The sequence below is a fragment of the Anarhichas minor genome, unplaced genomic scaffold, assembly GCF_050575085.1.
Source record: "Anarhichas minor isolate MPS153535 unplaced genomic scaffold, ASM5057508v1 ptg000058l, whole genome shotgun sequence".
In the NCBI taxonomy this organism is placed as follows: domain Eukaryota; kingdom Metazoa; phylum Chordata; class Actinopteri; order Perciformes; family Anarhichadidae; genus Anarhichas; species Anarhichas minor.
Window position 1 is genome coordinate 9,918,969 of NW_027466504.1, and position 18,972 is coordinate 9,937,940.

The following is an 18,972-nucleotide window of genomic DNA, read 5'->3' on the forward strand; positions in this document are numbered from 1 at the left end:
ACAGCCACCGCCGCGTCTGTTGATCAGCGTCAACTTCACAGCTGTCTGCGACGTAGGTGAGCGTGATTTCTTTTGAAATCTCTGCCTTGAGCCCGCCTCATGTGTTCATACGTGTCTGCATGTGTCAGCTCTGTTATGGCCAAGTTTCCCGGGCTGTGTGCAGATGATGGACTGAACAACCCAACTAGCCTGTGAGCTGAGGCAGAAACACTGTTCTGACAGAGCTGCTGGCTGGGCGGTCAAATGAACTGCTCTCACATACACCCGGGTTACGGCTTTGGCCGGAGCTAATCTCTCCAGTGCACCAGGCGACAGAGCAGCCCTGGCCACAATTAAACTAACCCGAACTTAAAGAGTACAACAAATGAGGCCCATACAAGTGGAGCACAGCCAGAGGCGTGCATGCAAAGGGGCTTCATCTCTTTCTGCTCATTTCACACGAGTGCCTAAGAGACACTTTCTAAGCACACCATTAAGAAGTGACACACTTGAAAACTTGGACTGCATTAAAAAGATCTTCTAGGATTCGAACATTTCATTGTTAAATCCAAAACTGAAGAATTATATGATTCTACATTGTTATATAGCCTTAGTTTCTACCGACTATATATTACAAATATAAACAACTTTACATGATCAAATCAACCACATGACACTGATGGGCTCAGTTACATCACAGCTGTGCTGACGAGGAGGCGCGCACCTCTGACATCCAGCATCCTCCTCTCGTAATAAAGGAAAACAGGCAGTTGGTGAAGTGACTGTGATTGACATCATTCAACACACTATACTGCAGACTTCTAGCGTGGACACTTACTAGATTTACATCACATGCCACCCATCCATTCTCTGCTCGCTTCACTCTTGTTATTTATGCTGCTCCGCCATCAATTTGTGTGGCCGTGCGCTTGGCTTTAGGAGCTGATGGCAGCTCTAGACTTGGCCACTGTGCTTCACTATTGATTACATCTGTGACCCCGTCGGACACCGCAGCTGCAGACACCCCGATAACAGCAGAGTAGATGATGAAAGAACTGGATATGGACACAGTTTGTGTTGCCATATTAATGATCGCACAACAGACGCAATGACGTTTCTCAGATAGTGTCAGAAGACTCCGTTGTCTGCGTGGTCTCCACTGAGCACCGCAACAAAGAGATGAATTTATGGGTCTAGGCTGAGTCCTGCCAAGACCTGCGAGACAAATGCATTAAAAATGGATCAGTACCTTTGTGTGATGGGGTAGCTCCGGGGTTACTGTCACTTTGACAGGTTCAATGAAACAAGTGTTTCAAGGGAAAAGGGAAATCGGAGTGACCTGCTCGAGGGAAAAGTCAGCCCGAGCCTGCGCCTGACATTTGTGAGCGGTGGCTGTAAGCTCTCCCCGTGTGTAAGTGCACTTGTTCTGTGCTACACCGCCTACAACTAGGGCACCGTCTCCATCCAACTCCCAAAAAAAGAAAAACCCCACACACACACACACACACACACACACACACACTACATTATTCTATACTACGTCCTACTCTGCCTTGAACAACAAAACACCCATAACCAAAAATGTATCCTTGACCATCAGAGTGGTCCAGAGTTAATATTCTCTCCTTGTTCGTGATGATGTACCTCAGGACCAAAACACCGCAGTCTGTAGGTGGGCGGGCGGCTGTGTGGGTGGAGAGAACACTGATGAATTAGCTTTCCACCTCTAGTCCCAGGGGCCACTGCAGAGCAGGTGTACTGTTAATAACTCGTAATTATTCTGGGAACACCATCAGAATAATGTACTCTGATGTGGAACGCTCAATAAACAGTCACTGAGGAGTGGCAGCTGTCTCACGGGGGGGGGGGGAGAGGGGGAACCGCATTAGCTGACCATGTGTACAGACAACCCAACCTCTATTACTGTAGATTAGGAGAGCAGGAAGAGAGAGAGAAAGACTAGGTGTGTGTGTGTGTGTTAGCCTTTATAAAGACGAACATTGACAGAGAGGGCAAAGGAAGCATGTGAGAATAGAAGACAGTGTGAAAAGTTGCAGAAATAGAGCGGCGACGGTCCAAACAGCGGCCCCTGGGAGCTTCCTGTGAAATCAGAAAGAGTGAACATGACATAACAGTTGGTGTGACAAGAGGCTCGTTTCCGTTGGAGCAGCCCCCCCCCCCCCACACACTCCCTCTGAGTGACAGGTGTCCCCTCTCGGTCGCAGCTGGTCACACGGCAGACGGGCGTGGCTTTAGAGGCCACAGCATGTAGGAACAACTTTGGACACATTTCAGATCGCCTGCCTTCAGTGACTCTAAACCATGCTCTACAGAAATCATGCAGCACTGACATCCAGAGGATGGATTTGTGAGGGCCATCAAGCACATCAATACAGCCTCCACGTTTAGCTAACACGAGCCATTTCCTGGGTTTCCCAATAACAACCCCGTGAGGCCACCATGCGCAGAGAGACGGGGCGCCACCACCAGCTACTTTCTCTGTGAGGCACAGGCAATAGAGCAGTGCATGCTGGGAAAACGGCTAGAGTGCCAAAGCGTGTGAAAAGCTAGAGCTGATATTTCTCAGAAGGGATGAAGGAGAAAAGGTGTGTTCATAAAGCAAGACAGAGGGAGTGCAGGGGAACAGCACTGCTATGATTGGGCATTGACCAATACAGGTTCCTAATGAATGACTCATTTTAGCTGCTCTTCACATCTCAGCTTTGCAAGACTTGATGTTCCTCTTTGAATTTGACTATAAATGTATGTGAATTTTAGTTTGGGGCACTGGCTTGAGTGTAAATTATGCAGCAGCGCTGCAGTGTTTAATAATCCCTATAGAGGCAATGTATAAAGTCTTCACTTTCAATAATTCAAGAAGATATAGCACGCAGCTGCCTCCAACAAGCTGTACAAAGGGCACCATCTAATAACAATACAGGGTGGGAGTTTGCATAGAAGTGCACACACAATGGGGTGTGCCTAGTTCTGCTCATGACACTCCCCGTCACTACACGGAGCTCAGGTTGTAACCTGCCCTTTTGCTGCGCTTGGCTTATCTTCGCGGCATCCTGACTGACAGACGCATCCAGACCTGCTCAAAGGCCAAATCATTTAGCAGATAAAGCTCATAGGTCAAGGCTCATTTATTTAATGTAAATGTGTAGATCAGAAGCATTTGAATCACAAAAAGGTTTCTCCAGCGCACTTTGGTGAAACATTTTGAAGCATTTCTGGAAACTAGTAGCAAGTAAATGCTCAAATGAACTAGCTCATACACATTTATGTGAGAGATATAAGCGGTTTAAGAGTTCTGGTATATGAATTTAACAGATAAGGCAGAGTGGTGTTTCCTCATCCTAATCTGTTATTTTCCATATAAGGACATCGGAGTGTATTATTGCACTTATGGCCACTTCCCACAGGCAATAAGACGAGCTGTACTCATTCATCAACCGTCTTTAAATGTTGTTTTAAAAACGGTGGACACTGAAACAGACCCAACTCCTGTTATCAACAGAAGCAATGTGAGGTTATCTGGGGTTTAATGGTATTTTAGTCAAACTGTTGGACAGCTAATCAGAAACACTTCTTTCCACTGCCATGATATAATCAGCCTTATCATAAGAGAAGATACAGTGGTGGTGCTAAATTCTACTTCTGTCCTTCCCACCATCGAGCTGTGTTCAACCCCTACAGCACGTATACCCTGTGAGAGGAAAGCTAGATGTAAATTCAACATTTTATTAGCAGTCTACTGATTTCTTGTCAGAAATGATTCACGGAAAAACGCACAGCTTGGCTGCCGTCGTGGTCACAAAGTTAACCGAGGCTGTGACTCCGGTTTCACACTTGCTGAAGCTGAGATGTGGGAACCACAGAAAAACTACTACTGCTAACCAGCCAATTGAGCTGTTCCCCTGGACTAACCACGAAGCCACGCCCTCCGTATTACTACAGAGGAGTGATAGAGTGAATAATACGAAGATAGAAAACTGTTCAGAGACAGAAGAAGAGGGAGTAGGTAGAGAATACAAAGTGCAGTTTTTCATTCAGGTGCACACATGCTGCTCGGCACACATCCCCATACCTGCCAGAAGTCCTGCAGAGAGGGAGGGGCAGAACGGGAAGGAGAGAGGGAGGGGGACAGAAGAGCAGAGGAGGGATGTGGGGGGGGGGGGGGGAGTTGTGGGTGGAGAATGGGGAATCAGTAGATGGAATGATTGGGGGGGAGGGGGGGGACAGCGAAAAAGTAGGGGATTTTGGGAGAAGGGGAGTTTGAGGATGATGGTTATTCGCGAGGCAGGGAAGAGAGAAAAAATGGAGGGATTACTCGTTACGTGAATGAGAGAGGATGGCTGATAAGAGCACGAGAGAATAATCAACAGTTCACAACGTCAGGTCACATCAACGTACGGTTGCGGCAGCAGAAAGCATGACCGCATGATTAGGGTAGCAGAAGACAACGCAGAGAGGGAGGAAGGTGTCATAAAACAACCGGTTCAGACAACAATGACATTTCACGACTTCTCTAATAACTGTGTTTTCATGGACAGGAACATAAAAAAATAAAACAAACATGGTGGGTCAATATGAACAACAGGTTTTGAACAACTCTATCGGACATGTTGTGTTTACATACAGACTGAACCTGGAAGTGAGAGGTTTATAACACGTACACCGTTAAACGCTCTTCCACTCAGCTGCAGCCAAACTGTATGTACGTGACACATCTCTCAGTTGGCTCGGCTATTTCTAAATAAAACTATGGGGAGTTAGACACAGAGGTCCTTTAAAAGAGCTCTCATGTTACAATACTGCACACCTCTCTGCTATTGACCTATAGCCTTCATTGCTGTTTACCACCCAACCCCCAGATGAAATCTTCCCCTTGTACTTCACCACACCTTCCTTCAGCTCCATGAGTTACACACTACACATACTTGCCGTGGCCATTTCATCTCGATTTAATTATATGCAGGTTTAAGTTTCATGGCAGGAAACCGTAATAGTTTATTCATTCGCCAACTAGCTAGGGGGGGCCCTTTAAGCCAATGAGGAGGAGGCACGTGTCTTTGGGCAAAACAGGGTTGGGCAGAGCCGGGGAGGGAGTGGAGCTCTTGGGTCGCTGTTGCCTTGGCAGGAAAATCTCAGGGGACAATACAAGCTAAATACAGTATCAGAGAAAAGCATGTGTCCAGAGATTTGCCAGGCAAATAGAGGAGGCCCGGAGATAGGGACGACATTTACATAAGCAGAAAGGGGCCATTTTGATTTTAGGACGCTTTCACTTTTACTTTTGAATAATGAATAGTTCAAGCTCTTAGGTTAATCTGCTTTTAAAATATGGGTGAGACAAAGTTAAGTTTTGGGGACTTTCTCTAAACACGAGGCGCAGTAGAATCCCTACCGAGTTACAGAAGGAAGCGAAAGGAGGAAGTTGTGACAAAGAGTTCCGTCTTTAGCCTTACTGACTCGCTGCGGTTCATCCGACTACAATATGGAGATGAGGCACAGACTCATCATCATACCAGCCTGGGGGCTGATGGATTGTCTAATGAGGTTTAGAAACTACAATCATCACACTGCAGATTAGCTAATGCTAAAAATGAATGAGGATGGCTGGCTTCTGGGTGTGAGGGATGCACCTCGGGATCAGTGAGAGGGCAGTAATGGTCACAAATCAATATCAAGGAAAGCAGTCATGAAAGAAACGATGTCTGCAGATTTATATTGATGGCCTCCGTTCTCCTGACTGAACAGAGAGACGCTAGCATTTAGAGAACAGGGAAGAGATCTTTTCAAAGCCAGTCTGTGGCCATAGGCCATGGTGGGGTGGGGGGGGGGGGGCTGTTATTGTCTTTAAATGGGTCATTATGCACTGGACAGACCCACTTTGTACATATCCCTCGTAATGTCTAAGTGTGGAGCTGATCCGTTCTCTGAGCCAGGCTTAACCAACTGAAGGCAGATAAGATCCAGGTGTGGACTGAAAACAATATACTTCATCATTACCCTTCCCTTTAATTTAATTCCCTTTCTGAACTTTAAAGAGCTCAAGCAACATTTGGAAGGCAAGATATTCTGCTAATCTGCTCTCGTCACAATTAATGTGACTGGAAAACAGCACGAGGCGACGGTTGAGAAGGAGACAGCAAAGCAGGAGCGAAAGCAAAGACGTGAAAAAAGACAAACGGAGTATGAAGGGTATGGTCTGTGACAAACAACATCCTTTAACTTCAATTTAGAGGGAAGGGAAACCACATTTTCAAAACATACACCGTGGATGTTTATCTCCTGTAAAACAATAGACGTATCTCAGCTTGTGCACAAAGATAAACAGAAATGCATCCAACAAACAACAAAGTGGACCCAGAAATGCCGGCTTTCACAGCTGTGTTTCTTATGGTATCATTTGAATATTATTTATGAATTTATGCACTCTTTGCTCCACTATCTCTTTGCATATGTCATTTTTTACGATGATGTAATCCCCCTGGCCCTCATGAGCAGTAGTTTATTTCTATGACATTGAGTAAACGCCACAATACACACACAGTGTTCGTCAATGTCATTCCAGCCTAAAGCATGAATGAATGTGGCAGTTGTTTGACTTATATTACATTTCAGAGATTTATTCTACAGATATTATTCAGTTCAGCAAACATTCAAATTAAACTGAAGCAGATGCTGCATAATATTTGATCAACAACTTTAGAGGTATACACAGAAAGTCAGGCCCACTTATGAATCAGTTAACGTGGACTTTTATTTTAACTTAACTTCAGAAAGTTCCCTCACTACTGCACTGAATTAAGGCCTCACTTATAATTCCTTCTCTGTTTATGCATATTTAAAATCCAAGCCATGAACTGATAAAGCCCTCAGTGTATTCTGGGGATTATGAGGCCTAATTATTAAGAGCAGACATCGCTGGAAGTTAGGATGAACTTTTAAGAGTTGAGGGACAAATTTCTGAGAAAACTCTGAAAAGATAACTTAATTTAAAAAAAGGATATATTGACTTTAACATTATTGTTGAATGTTGAGCTTTTACTTGGAACTACAAAAGTCTGAATGTAAACTGTGGAAGAGTAATTAATAACTGGAATATTGTTTCTGCAAAGTTCAGTGCAGTTTCAGAGCTTTAAGGCGCAAAACAAATGTCTAATTACCTCGGTTGTATCGGGTTGGTGGCAGAGAAAAATATCTCAAAACTTCAGCACATAAAACTGAAATTATCTTAACGCCGGATGCCACCATGGGTAGCTGGGGTAAGTGAGAAAAGAAAATCTGTTTTTCTGTATTTTGCATGAATGGATTTCCTAAGCAATTATTGCCATCGGCCATTGTGGGAAATAAACCCTTCTGGCAGACCGGGAAAAGAAACAAGCTGTAATAATATGTTATTAGCACAGCTAGGAAATGCAATACTCATTGAGTTTACACTATATTTATCAAATCCAACAAGTTACTTTAAACTGAATTCATGAACTAGGGCTGCAATGTTTCTGAGACGTAACTCCCTGCTGCTGATGATTGACCCTCTCCCCACTTCTTACCTTTCCATCATATCGCTTCACATGGAACTGATCCAGGCCTAGATCTAATAAAAGAAGACAAGAGAGAATACAAACAGATGTTCAGATTAGACAAATAGACGACACGATGTGAGGCGGAGCAGTTACACAGCCGGAGCATCAGGATTTATGCCTCGCATGAAGCAGAGCAAATGTATTTACACGCCGTCATTACCGAACATTTCGTAATCACTGACACGTGCTCGAGATTAATAACAGTCATTATCAACCCATTTCCATTTTGCTAATTCTTTCAAACAAACAATCATCAGCATCCAGCTTCCGACTCTTCTGATCATCAGTTAGAACAAAGTTCTCTTCCAGCACACCGAGAACAACAGTGTTTTCATGTATATGTATATACGTCAATGCTTCAAATGAGTATTTCAAAGGTGTCTGGGTTCACTGCTAACTCAATGAATAATGACTTCAACGAAACACACACACACACACGGATCAGTTCATAAATGAGTCTTATTTCATTCTGTGGCTGAATAGAATTCCTCTCCCTGCAAGAATGACTTGGAATGTGATTCTTAACCAAATACACCTCAAACATTAGTTGAGCGTGAAACAGGAAACCCTACCTCCAAATGAAGGTAATTCAAACTAAAAACAGTTGAGGTGATAAATGTCTAAGCTCCCGTGTGAGGCAGCACTTCTAATCTGTTAAATGAAGCATAAAGTATTAAAACATTCTATCAAATATTCAAGGAGTCACGCGGGCCGATGGACTAGTAGCACAGTGACCTGCTGAAACAAGTCTCTTCAAATCAGATTTACTTGCGAGGGCAACGGTGAGAGTATAATCTCATTCAACGGAACTTCGCATTCATCAGCATTACAGAAAACCTCATCACCTTAAGACCTCTGAAAATAGCCTATCACCTTCCCCATGCCGAGTCAATACTCCTTTAACTTCAGGTCAGTGAACACGATCAATACATTTATCAAATGAGGGGCAGGATCACTAAGCTTAGGGACACATTTCCAGACCACATGACAGGCAAACAAGGGCCGTTAAATGCACTTAAAGAGGCCGCCTTGTTCTGCTCAAATTCAATAGGACACGACTGGTCTTCCCAGCATTCCTCACTATTCCACGATCTATTCTGCTAAGGGCAGAGGGAACAACCTAGTCATGAAATTAAAATTGCAACTTGTTAAGGACCCCTTATGTGTACCGTGGCCTTATACATATGCAATATATTTACAGGCTCTGTCCACACAGACGGTTCTATTATAAGTAGTTTTTGTTTTTAAATCAGGTTCATGGTTTATTCATCATCTAAGGGCCCGGGAAATCTGCAGAACATTAAAAACAACAAAAGCAGACTAATCAGCATCTGAGACTTAATCATTATTTTCTTTTTAATTGAGCGGGGAGTCTGTTGGTTAACTTCACTTGAAGTGGCTGCCTTTGAAGTAAAACTACAGCTTCTAATGGATTTTTTCATCGGCTTTGCTGAACCTTCTCTTACCCAACAGAGCTCGGCTCATCATTACTTAAATTCCAGCTTGGAAGCAGGATAAATAAAGGAAGAGCTGGGGAATCACAAGGTGAGGAGGCAAGTTACTGGGTCTAAGAACGGAAGGCAAATGGGGTCCGAGCTAGGCCGAGTCTGATTGGTTAACATGCGAAGTGTTGAGGTGAGCAGGAATGGCAGCGCGGACGTAACAGGCTCGGCTAAGTCCTTATTAAGCTCTAACTGCAGGCTTGCCTCCGTTACTGTGGATGAATGTGCAGGATTTAATTAACAAGCTCTACTTTCAACCACAGGTCTGAGATGAGAGGCTAATATACTCCCATGTCATGTACATCTAAATTAATTTCAGTGTTGAATAACCAGATATGGACAGTTAAAGACAAGTGCCGAAACATATCTATGAAAAATGAAGCTCCCCGCCTTGCCAACCCTCCCCTGGCTTTGGATCACATATCTCTCTCTGGCTCCGTGTGTGACGCCTGAGATCTGCTCTGGTCTCAACCTGTTAATTGAAACACCAACTGCTGTGTCGCGAGTCCCTCAACTCAGCGTGATCGGACAGCCCCGTCACTCCCCCCTCCTTTCATATTTGTGAACACAGTCAGCGGGGTAGTTATAGCATGAACTTGTCATTAGTCTGGAACTGCCAAGCATGTGCCAAGTGTCCCTGTAGCTGGATGGAGCATGGGGGGGGGGGGGGGGGGGTTGTAGGATCTCAGCAAGGTTGCCAGGGTATATTTGGGGTCAAGAACCTGGATGAGCGGCAGAACCAGACTGAACATTTACTTACCTTACAGAACCAGACTGAAGGAATAAATAGAAACGCAGCGTGCCGGTGGGAGCAAAGCAGTCACTGATGAAGACGACGCAAAGGTTCTGAAAGAAGGAGAGGAGACTCACTCTCAGGCTGCTTCTCGTTCGGCGTGATGGAGCGTATGAAGTCCTGGGGCGTCATGTAAACCTCAGCGTCTCCATGCTCGCCGATGACCTTCAGCGTCGCAAAATAGCGAAAGATCTTGTCTGGGGTGGAGTAGGCTCTAATCCGGTTCTCATACTCCATCACCTGCCAACCAGACAGGAGCAATTAATGACACTGCATTTCACACATTAGGCACGAGCACCTAAGCCTCAACCAAATCAAAGACCCAACAGTATTCCAATCCTGTGTGGAGTAAGCTAAATGGTCTGAAGTAAAGCTAACAGAGTGTGGAGAGGGTGAAGGAGAGACCAGAACAAAGAAGCAGGTGGCGGCAGGAAAACAAGAGGACAGTCCTGATGGGGAAGTGTATTAACCTCCTGACTCAACGATCACACAATCAAAACAGGAAATAGTTCTATCAGCATCAGTCGGACTGACTGCAGATATAGCACAGCAAACACAAAGCGGTGCCCAGCAGGTGAGGCCAACCGCATGGCATCACCGACATACCAAAGTCCGACATTTCGGAAAATACAAAAAACAAATGTGTTCAGCTCTGCTACGAGCCGCGTCAATGTTTGCCTCGACGCTGCCATTTGCTTTTCAGAAGAAAGTTTCAAAACAGATGCGGCATAACTGTGACACTGACTGTCTGTTTGGGAGCCGAGCTCAGCCATGTAAATCCACACAGACTGTTATTTCATGTGACATTGAATGCTTGTGTACACAAAGTAAAATACATTTTACAGCTTCAGTTTGATAACAGAAAGAGTGAGAGAGATGCACAGACTTTGATCAAGCTAAATTCTCTGTAGCGATGATTGCGTGCTTTCGTGTTGGTTCTCGCTCTTTAGCAGACCTTATTGGTCTATAGGGAAATCACAGAGAGCATGCATGCCCCCCCCAGAGGAGACAGCCATCAGTGTGTGGATGAGAGGTAAATGAGATTTACAGGCTACTGATCTCGGCATCACCCTCACTGATGGAGACCCAATGCGCCTTCTTTTTTTTTTTAGCTTTCAGACATTTATGCCCTCACTTTCCATTACACAAATTGCACATTTACAACCAGGCGAGTAAAATTCAGTCACAGCAGTCATTTATTTTTTGTCTCCTCGGGTTTTCACAGAGTGTTGCGCAACATCTGAGACAAGCGCGGCGAACCACTTTAAAAGCAAGAGGGTAAAAGCACTGAATTTTAAAACGCACATTAGAATGATAATTACCTCTTGCTGCATTATTTTGCATTTGAGTTATTTGAGCATTATTCAGACAGAATAAATAAAAGACAAAACATATGGAAGGACTAAAATCTCAAAAATGTTTTAAAGACACGAGGAAGCACTTCCCACCACGCATACTGTACAACTCCAGCAACATTCGACCATCGACATTTGAAGCCCTGATGCACGTGCTCGGACATTTACACACAGAATTGACTTTATCAGACCTAGACTCTTTATTTGACAGAGTGAGTGAGCTGGCACAAATAACCTATCTTTACCAACACACTAGTGAGTCCTGCGATGCTGTGATTTACTAAAACGGTTTGCTCCCTAGAAGCCTGTGTGCTTTCGGCAGACTGAGGCAATTTGTACATACATCCTTAAGTCGGATGTACTATTGCATCACATTTCCTTTGAAAAGATTGCACTGAACGTTCGATGGTCTTCCTCTTTCCTTCTCCCTACTCCTCCAACGACAGAGCTGCAGTCTGTGTTTATTCGGCGTCGTATCAGAGAGCCTTTATTCTGTCATTTGTCATCTGGTGCCTAATTAACAGCAATAAAATGTTACGGGTGGTGCATTCCTGTTGTTTACGACAGCAGCACTGCATGCTGATTACCTTTGTATGTCTCCGTAAAATATTCTGTCAAAAATATATACTGGCGTTTGCATATTGGCCATTGATTGGGGAGGGCTTTCAAAGCACCATTCTAGAGGTGAATTAAATACCGGACTAACTGAATGTTTATTGTTTATTGATTACCTTGCGGTCACGGAATCCGGAGCGCGGCTTCTTTTTTTTCCCCTCGCCGCCTTCACTTCCTTCTTCGTCTCCGCTGCTGGCCTCCACCGATTTCTCCGACTCTGTCTCAGAGGCGGCATCCCTCACAAAATCAGCCCCCTCTCCGCCTGGTTGCTCAGAGTGTCGGACGGAGGACCCGGCCTCCGCATATGCTCTAGTTAAAAAAAATTTAAAAAAATAAAAAAAAAATAAAAAAAAGATTAGAAACACGTGAGAGACATTTCTATGTCATTTACAAAGACGGTTAAGTTGTGTTTTGCTCTGGTACCAAGTAGAATCCAGGACATGTGTAGTGACTATGTACTATATCTATGATGCTTAACAGTTAAAACAGAGAGCGGGAACGATGAGTAAGCGTTCTGCGCTGTGTTCTGCTTGCAGAGGAGTCTACCGAGGCAAACTCCCACTTGACCATTTTTCCGACTAAATTGAATATTGGAAATAATAACGATAATAATGAATAACCGAGTCTGTCGGGGGTAGGCTGAATAATTCAGTTTAACGAGACACAAGGAGAATGAAGCCCGGGGTGAAGGCCTGGAACAGTCTCATCCCATCAGACACAAACGCCCCGAGGCGCCATCCATCACTCTGCCTCCTGCAGCACAGTCATTCTGTCACCGTAGAGCTCTCGCGTCAACACCCTTTCCACTGCTTTGCTTTAACTAAACACCAGTCTCCTTTGTAATGGATAGCCATAAAAATTTTTTAATTGTGACACAACAAGAATGCAGGTAAGCAGCTTTATGGGTTGGTTTCCCTCACAGTAGTGTAATGCTGGGGAATCCAATTTGGCATGTGCTCAAAAGTCAAACTGCCGACAAATTAGTACTGCACCGCAAACAAATCCCAGTTATACGACATTGTTGCAAGCAACACCGTCTTTGGCGTTGGTGAACAAGTTTGTATGATAGTAGAAGATAAAAGACAAACTGCCCCGAATTGCCCCTTGAGGGACAAATGAAGTATTTTTAAACGGAATTGAATCGAAGTATCAGAAGGCCATGATCATTTTCTCAGACTTACCTTTTCCAGAGCAGCCCAGCACCAGCAGACACGCCGGTTACCCCAGCCAGGGCTGCCAGCATCAGCCTCCTCTGGCCAGAGCCTCGCACTGCCCCGCTGTGGTAGCGCCGGGACAACTGTGCTAGCCCCAGAGAAACGGCGGACAACGCCCGCAAGCGGAACATTCTGCAGAGAAAAGAACAACGGGCGCGGTGAAACAGCTGACACTCATAACGGGGCCTCCACAGGACTGTACTGCTCAACAATTAAGACATTCTACAATTTTGTTTTAGGATATTTTCTCTTGCATGTCATGACAGAAAAAAAAAAGTAATGATAGATGGCAAAGATCTGCATCTGTTATTGCAAACATCGACAAATAGGTGGATGAAGCCGTTTCAAACTACACAGCTGAATATCACATAGAAGCGCTGACACCACCTTTCCGTCCTTCTGCAGTCATAAGCCACTGAAGTCTTAGGCAAGGATTTGGAGAATTTGACAAAAAAAAACTAATTAAAACTCATCTCAAGAGGCGAAGCTTAGAACAATAGCAGGGCACCCATGGGATCCGTCTTCACACAGAGCTGCAGGCTCAACTGTACCTTCAAAAGTCAATGCATAAATGTGCTGGAATCCTCACACGCAGCTAAGCTCCAGAACTCCATTTTCAACTTGGACCGTTCTTCATTCAGCTATGTCATGGAAAGATGATTAACAATTAAGCAGAGGGGCCACTGGTGTGTATCTGTAGCTCCCCTGTGTGTACCAAGGCTGGGACAGACGACTTCATTCCACTGAGGCCTGCAGCTGCCACGCGTCGATATCCTATCAACTACTGAGACATCGATTGTCAAACGGACTCAGTAGAAAGACCGAAGAAGGCATGGCATATGCTAATGCCCATTTCTATTGGGACTGAGGTGAATCCATGAGGATCCATGAGGCTGGAGAGAGACGCTTAACGACTAGTGCCAAACATATTATTGACATCAGTGAGACGAAAAACCTATTCAGTGAAACAGAACCACTTTCATGAAAGCGGAAAAATCTGTAAGCACTTGTGTTGTGGTTCTGAACATGCATATTTGTTGGGGATACACTTTCAATTCTGGATGATCTCGAGCTCTGGCTCCCATGTGGTTTGAATGCACTCATTGTAAAGTCTCTTTGGACAAAAGCCTCCACCAAATGAGCGTGTCTTATAATGTAATGAAGTGCCAAAAACCATGAACAATTAGCCATATCTGTCAATAACAAAGTGAAATGATGAATCGAGACAATTATTTCTGAATCATTTCTCAAATGTCGACTTGGGAGAATTCATTGATGCCCATATTAGATCTGCTCCAAATCCATTTAGAGGTTTTATGTTCAACTGGAACAGTTTTTCATCTCCGCCACGGATATGTACACACACATCAGACAAGCCTGAATACACAAGAGGCAAAGGGACAAAACAACAGTTATTTTTCTTGGTCCGTTTTGACTCCGAGCTGCCAGCTGAGGACCGCCCATTTAGGCTCCTATAATTGATGTCTTCCTGGGTCTTTGAAATATGTCAGCGGAGCATAAATTCATAATTTTCAAAGTGAAAGTTACCCATGATTTGTGAAATGCCCAGCTGGGGGCTTGGCGCTTGTAAAGAAAATAGATTTTTACAGCTGAGACACACCAATGCTCTCTTTTTTCTCATTAGCCTGGCAGAACTTTTTGAAGAAGGGGACACTGGGAATGTGAGCCGTACTACAGCTACAACTCCCGTATCTCACAGAGCACTGAAGGGGACTGTGGTAATACAATATGGCAACGACCTACTACCTTTGGTGGATAAATCTCTTTTGAAGACCGTACATTCAAAAACTTACAAAACTTGCAAATACAGGAACAGTATATTATTGCACATTACGCATTTTGTAACAGCTGGACAGAAAAAACTGATGGACATGATTTTGTTACTTTTGGTATGTTTGGTAAAAGCTTTCTCACGCTGTGTTGACAGGCCACAGCTCACTGACACATTCACCTTTGCTGCTGGATATAATCAACGTTACAACCAAACTCAATCAAGCGCAAGCTGAGCTAGTGGCCTCAAGAACAGCATCCAAATATCATCAAGTCACTGGCATCCGCCATTTCTTGCCTTTGTTCCACATCCATAAAGCAAGGTACAACGTTAGAAGTATAAGAGTTTGCCATATTTATAACATAATCCAACCGTTTATATAATGACTTGTAGTTGTCAGGGTCTCTTGAGAGATAGATTGCTTTAGTCATTGTCATCAAGATAAATTATTGTCCAAAATTGATCACTGAACACTTTAAATATTACCTTCAACATCAACCCCCAGCAAAGTATTTATTCTTGTATACTATTTCACCGGGGACCTGGTAAACCAATATCGCTGTTGGTCATCAACATTGTCCACCTCCTGACAGTTATGTGCCGAGAGGTCCACAAGAGAAACATAAGTGTTAATGTTGTGTGAACACTTCTCTGTACTCGGGTCGATTGCATGCTATAAAAACAAAAAGGGACAGAGAAAGGAAGTGGGCAGTGTCTCCTCAACAGCCTGCGGCTCTAAAAAGGATGTCCTATGCCCTCATTTGAAACTAGTGATCCAATCCTCTCCAAGATGCTAAACTTTGCAGTTCCTCTGTTGCTTGGGGATGTTTTCAGCCTCAGAGTGGTAAATAAAAAGAGAAAGAGGAGATTACTGTCAGGAGTACAAGACGCACAGACAAAGAGAAGCATGTCTACCTTCTACCTTTCTTATTTGGACACTTTTAAATTGCTTAGATTAGAAGTTGACGAAAGTACCTTTTAAAAATGTGAGCAACCCTCATTTATTCGTTTTGGAATTATTACCGGAGATGTACCAAGTACACTTGACATACAGAAAACAGGTAATAACACTCATTTTGACAGGAGGGTGTCTCACAAGATAAGTTCGCCACTTCTCACTGCCCAACTGTGATACCAAGTGTTAAGACTGTGTGCACTGCAGGTGAATTGGTCAAAGAGGTTGCAAACAACTTAGCAAAGGTGTCACAAATTGACAAGCATTGTGCAATGGCCTGAACAGACCTGGCAACTCAGTTTGGTCAATTGCTCCTGTTGACACCAACATTTACCACAACACACAGTTGTCAACGGCTAACCGCTAACCAGATAGATATATCATTAACGTGGCAAATGCATGAGGGTCAAAAACATGATGTCTATGGTGTCAACATGTCAGAGCGGAAACCCGAACCCCCAAAAGTTGTCCCCATGATTGACAAGGAGACCCCAATGTTTTGTTTTTAGCCGTAAGTTGACCACGTAGCCATCAGCTTGCAGTAATATAACGTTGGCGTTTAGCTGTCTGCTGACCAGCAATAACGTTACATGCTTTCAACGCCAGTCGTAATTGTGTATCACATGTTAATGATAATGTGACAGTGCTTAGCTATAGAGTCCAGCTAGTCCGGATAATTGTTCCGTAGGGCAGCTAACGCTAGCTAGCAAGCTAACATTTCCCATTAGCATAATGTCTACTGTTAGCTCAGGGAGATGCTATTTCCTCCGTTACACACAACTTGGCGTAGACGCGGCACGGTTACTCACGTTAGTGATAACGCAAAACGCCAGTCAGTTCCAAATTATACGATTTCTTCTTGCGTTTCGTCTTCACCTTCTTGAGTCTGCAGAGATGGAGCGCAGCGTAAACAGCAGTTCCGTGTTAACCAACAACCGTGCAGACAGATGGGTGGGGCAACACACACACACCCCGCCCCATGCAGCTGAGACGGGCTCCGTCCCACCACTGCTTGGGGTGCATACGATTACTGTGTGACTAGCCCAAAATCAAATGTCGAAAACGCATTGTATGAATTAGCTGCAATTACATGCTCCTATTCAGCACAGTCTCTCCCCACAGCTGAATACTTAATATGTCTCAAATGTTGGTCATCAACAAAAGGCAAAACAGCTACCGATATGAATAAAAGTGTTCTCTAAAAGCACATTGAACTATATAAATCCAATCTGTTATTATTGACTAATTGCCATGCCATTGTATAGCATGGTATGGGATTTTTTAAATAAATGAAATAGGATAACTATAATGAAGCTATTATAGAATATTTAGCATTTGTTTTGAATGAATAGACAGTAAGTTTTGGATTTATACAGCTTTGGCAGTTCTATTTCTGATTTAAAAAAATATTCATTTCAATAACATAACTAAATTGAACTGGGAGAAAAGGGGTCTTTGCTGTCAGTCATGCATGCCTTGAAAGAGCTCCAGTATACAAATGCATCAAAATGAAATGACTTGCCTCTTCGCTGTGTGCCACTAATTACTGCCTTGAATACATATTTGCTGGTCTGAATGCATAATGTGAAAGGAAAAGCTGGGGAGCTGCTGAGTCGACTGGGGATGTGTCATAGAAGACTGCAAGTTGCAGTGACTTGTCACATCCAGTGTAAGTGCAGGTCAAATTTCATTTACTTAATGTAACCATATTAATGTTAATGAGGTTATGAATAAAGTAAAGATATAATACAATGCTTTTCAGCAGTGACTGCACATTTCTTGAGTTTTAAAAGCAGGAGGCACATTAGAAACAGCCATGCACCTTCTTTGCTCAGTGTGTCTGACTCCTCATTTAGCATGCTGTTTATAACAACAGAATTCTGTTAACGTCATCCCACTTTGGTAGATTAACTTCTCTTAAACTACAGAATGTTTATAAACATGAAATTCAAAGAGAATATGATTTTTTTTTTTACATTTAGGCATAACATGTGCTGATGAATGGGACCAGAATCTAAGGATTCTGTCTATATATTGCTCAATCTATACACCTGGCTGTCACAATAACAAATGGACCTGTGGTCAAAAAGGTCAGGATGCATCTGCAGTTTTCTGTGAGGTTGTTTGCTATTTTTATAGCTGCTTCGTATGTTACTGTTTTCAGTAAAGTGTCAGTGAAGTTTAGGCAATTATTGATCTTGATAGAACAGCACAAATATATAAAATACATAAATCACAACGAATATCTCTGCTTACCTTGTTACAAATTATTGTCTTTACTAATCTCTTTGTCTTTTTCCACCATCTTCTATTAAAGAAATTTGAATATCGCTCTCTCTCTCTTTCTCTCTCTCTGTCTCTCTCTCTCTCTCTCTCTTTCTCTCTCGTCCTCCTTTTTTAATAAGGGAGAATACTTAACTGTGCCTGGAGCCCTCCAGTGCAGGGTTCATTAATGCAAGCAATTTATCAAAAGGGCCACACAATATGTTATTGTCAACTATTGAAATTTCATATTGAATTTGAATAGCTTAACATCAGTAAATAACCTCAGCACGGTCTAGGGTAATGGCAGTGCATATCTAGTTCAAAGCCATTCATCTCGTTCATAATCGCTATGTCAGTCTTTTATTTTTCTCATAAATATGCATAACACAATGCAGATCAGTTCTTTAAATTGTCCTGAAGACATAGCGGTTTGGAAATTGGAACTAATCAGCACCTCAACGGCCATCACTCTGGCACAAATGCAAAATACATACTCTGATAATCAGTCTGAACAAGTTGGAAAATAATAGCTGCTAAAGTATTCATGACCAGTGTTTTGAAATCTGTCACCAAGGCCAGGGTGTCATTTCATGGTGTCGGGTTCAGTGTCCTGGCTTATTAGAAGTTAGGCATCAACTAACTGAGTCGTGTAAACCTTAAATGAGACCATTTCTCATAATGAAGTTTCCACTCGGTGCTTCCCATTTGTCTGACTTTATTTGGGGTTGAAGGTTATGCATATAAGGTAACTGCTTACCCTGCAGTCTTCGTGTTGCATTGCAACGGTAATCCTAACAATAGCATTACATTCCGATTACATCCATCCTGCTATTGTGGCGGTGCAAAGGTGGCACAGGTGATAAGACAGGCATGCGGAAGAGCCTCTTCTCCTCAACCGTTTTAGTAC

At 43.4% G+C, this 18,972-nt stretch overlaps 1 protein-coding gene across 1 annotated transcript in view; it reads right to left on the reverse strand.

The window, feature by feature from the left end:
• Positions 1-16,746, reverse strand: part of micu1 (mitochondrial calcium uptake 1) — a 28,766-nt gene extending 12,020 nt beyond the window's left edge. Inside the window, exons 1-5 of the mRNA XM_076076529.1 lie at positions 16,610-16,746; positions 13,021-13,185; positions 11,956-12,148; positions 9,947-10,109; positions 7,542-7,585 (exon numbers count right to left, since the gene is read on the reverse strand). Of these exons, the coding sequence (XP_075932644.1) occupies positions 7,542-7,585; positions 9,947-10,109; positions 11,956-12,148; positions 13,021-13,184 (564 nt within the window). The 5' untranslated portion in view covers position 13,185; positions 16,610-16,746. The remainder of the gene's footprint in view (positions 1-7,541; positions 7,586-9,946; positions 10,110-11,955; positions 12,149-13,020; positions 13,186-16,609) is intronic.
• Between the last annotated feature and the right edge of the window lie 2,226 nt (positions 16,747-18,972).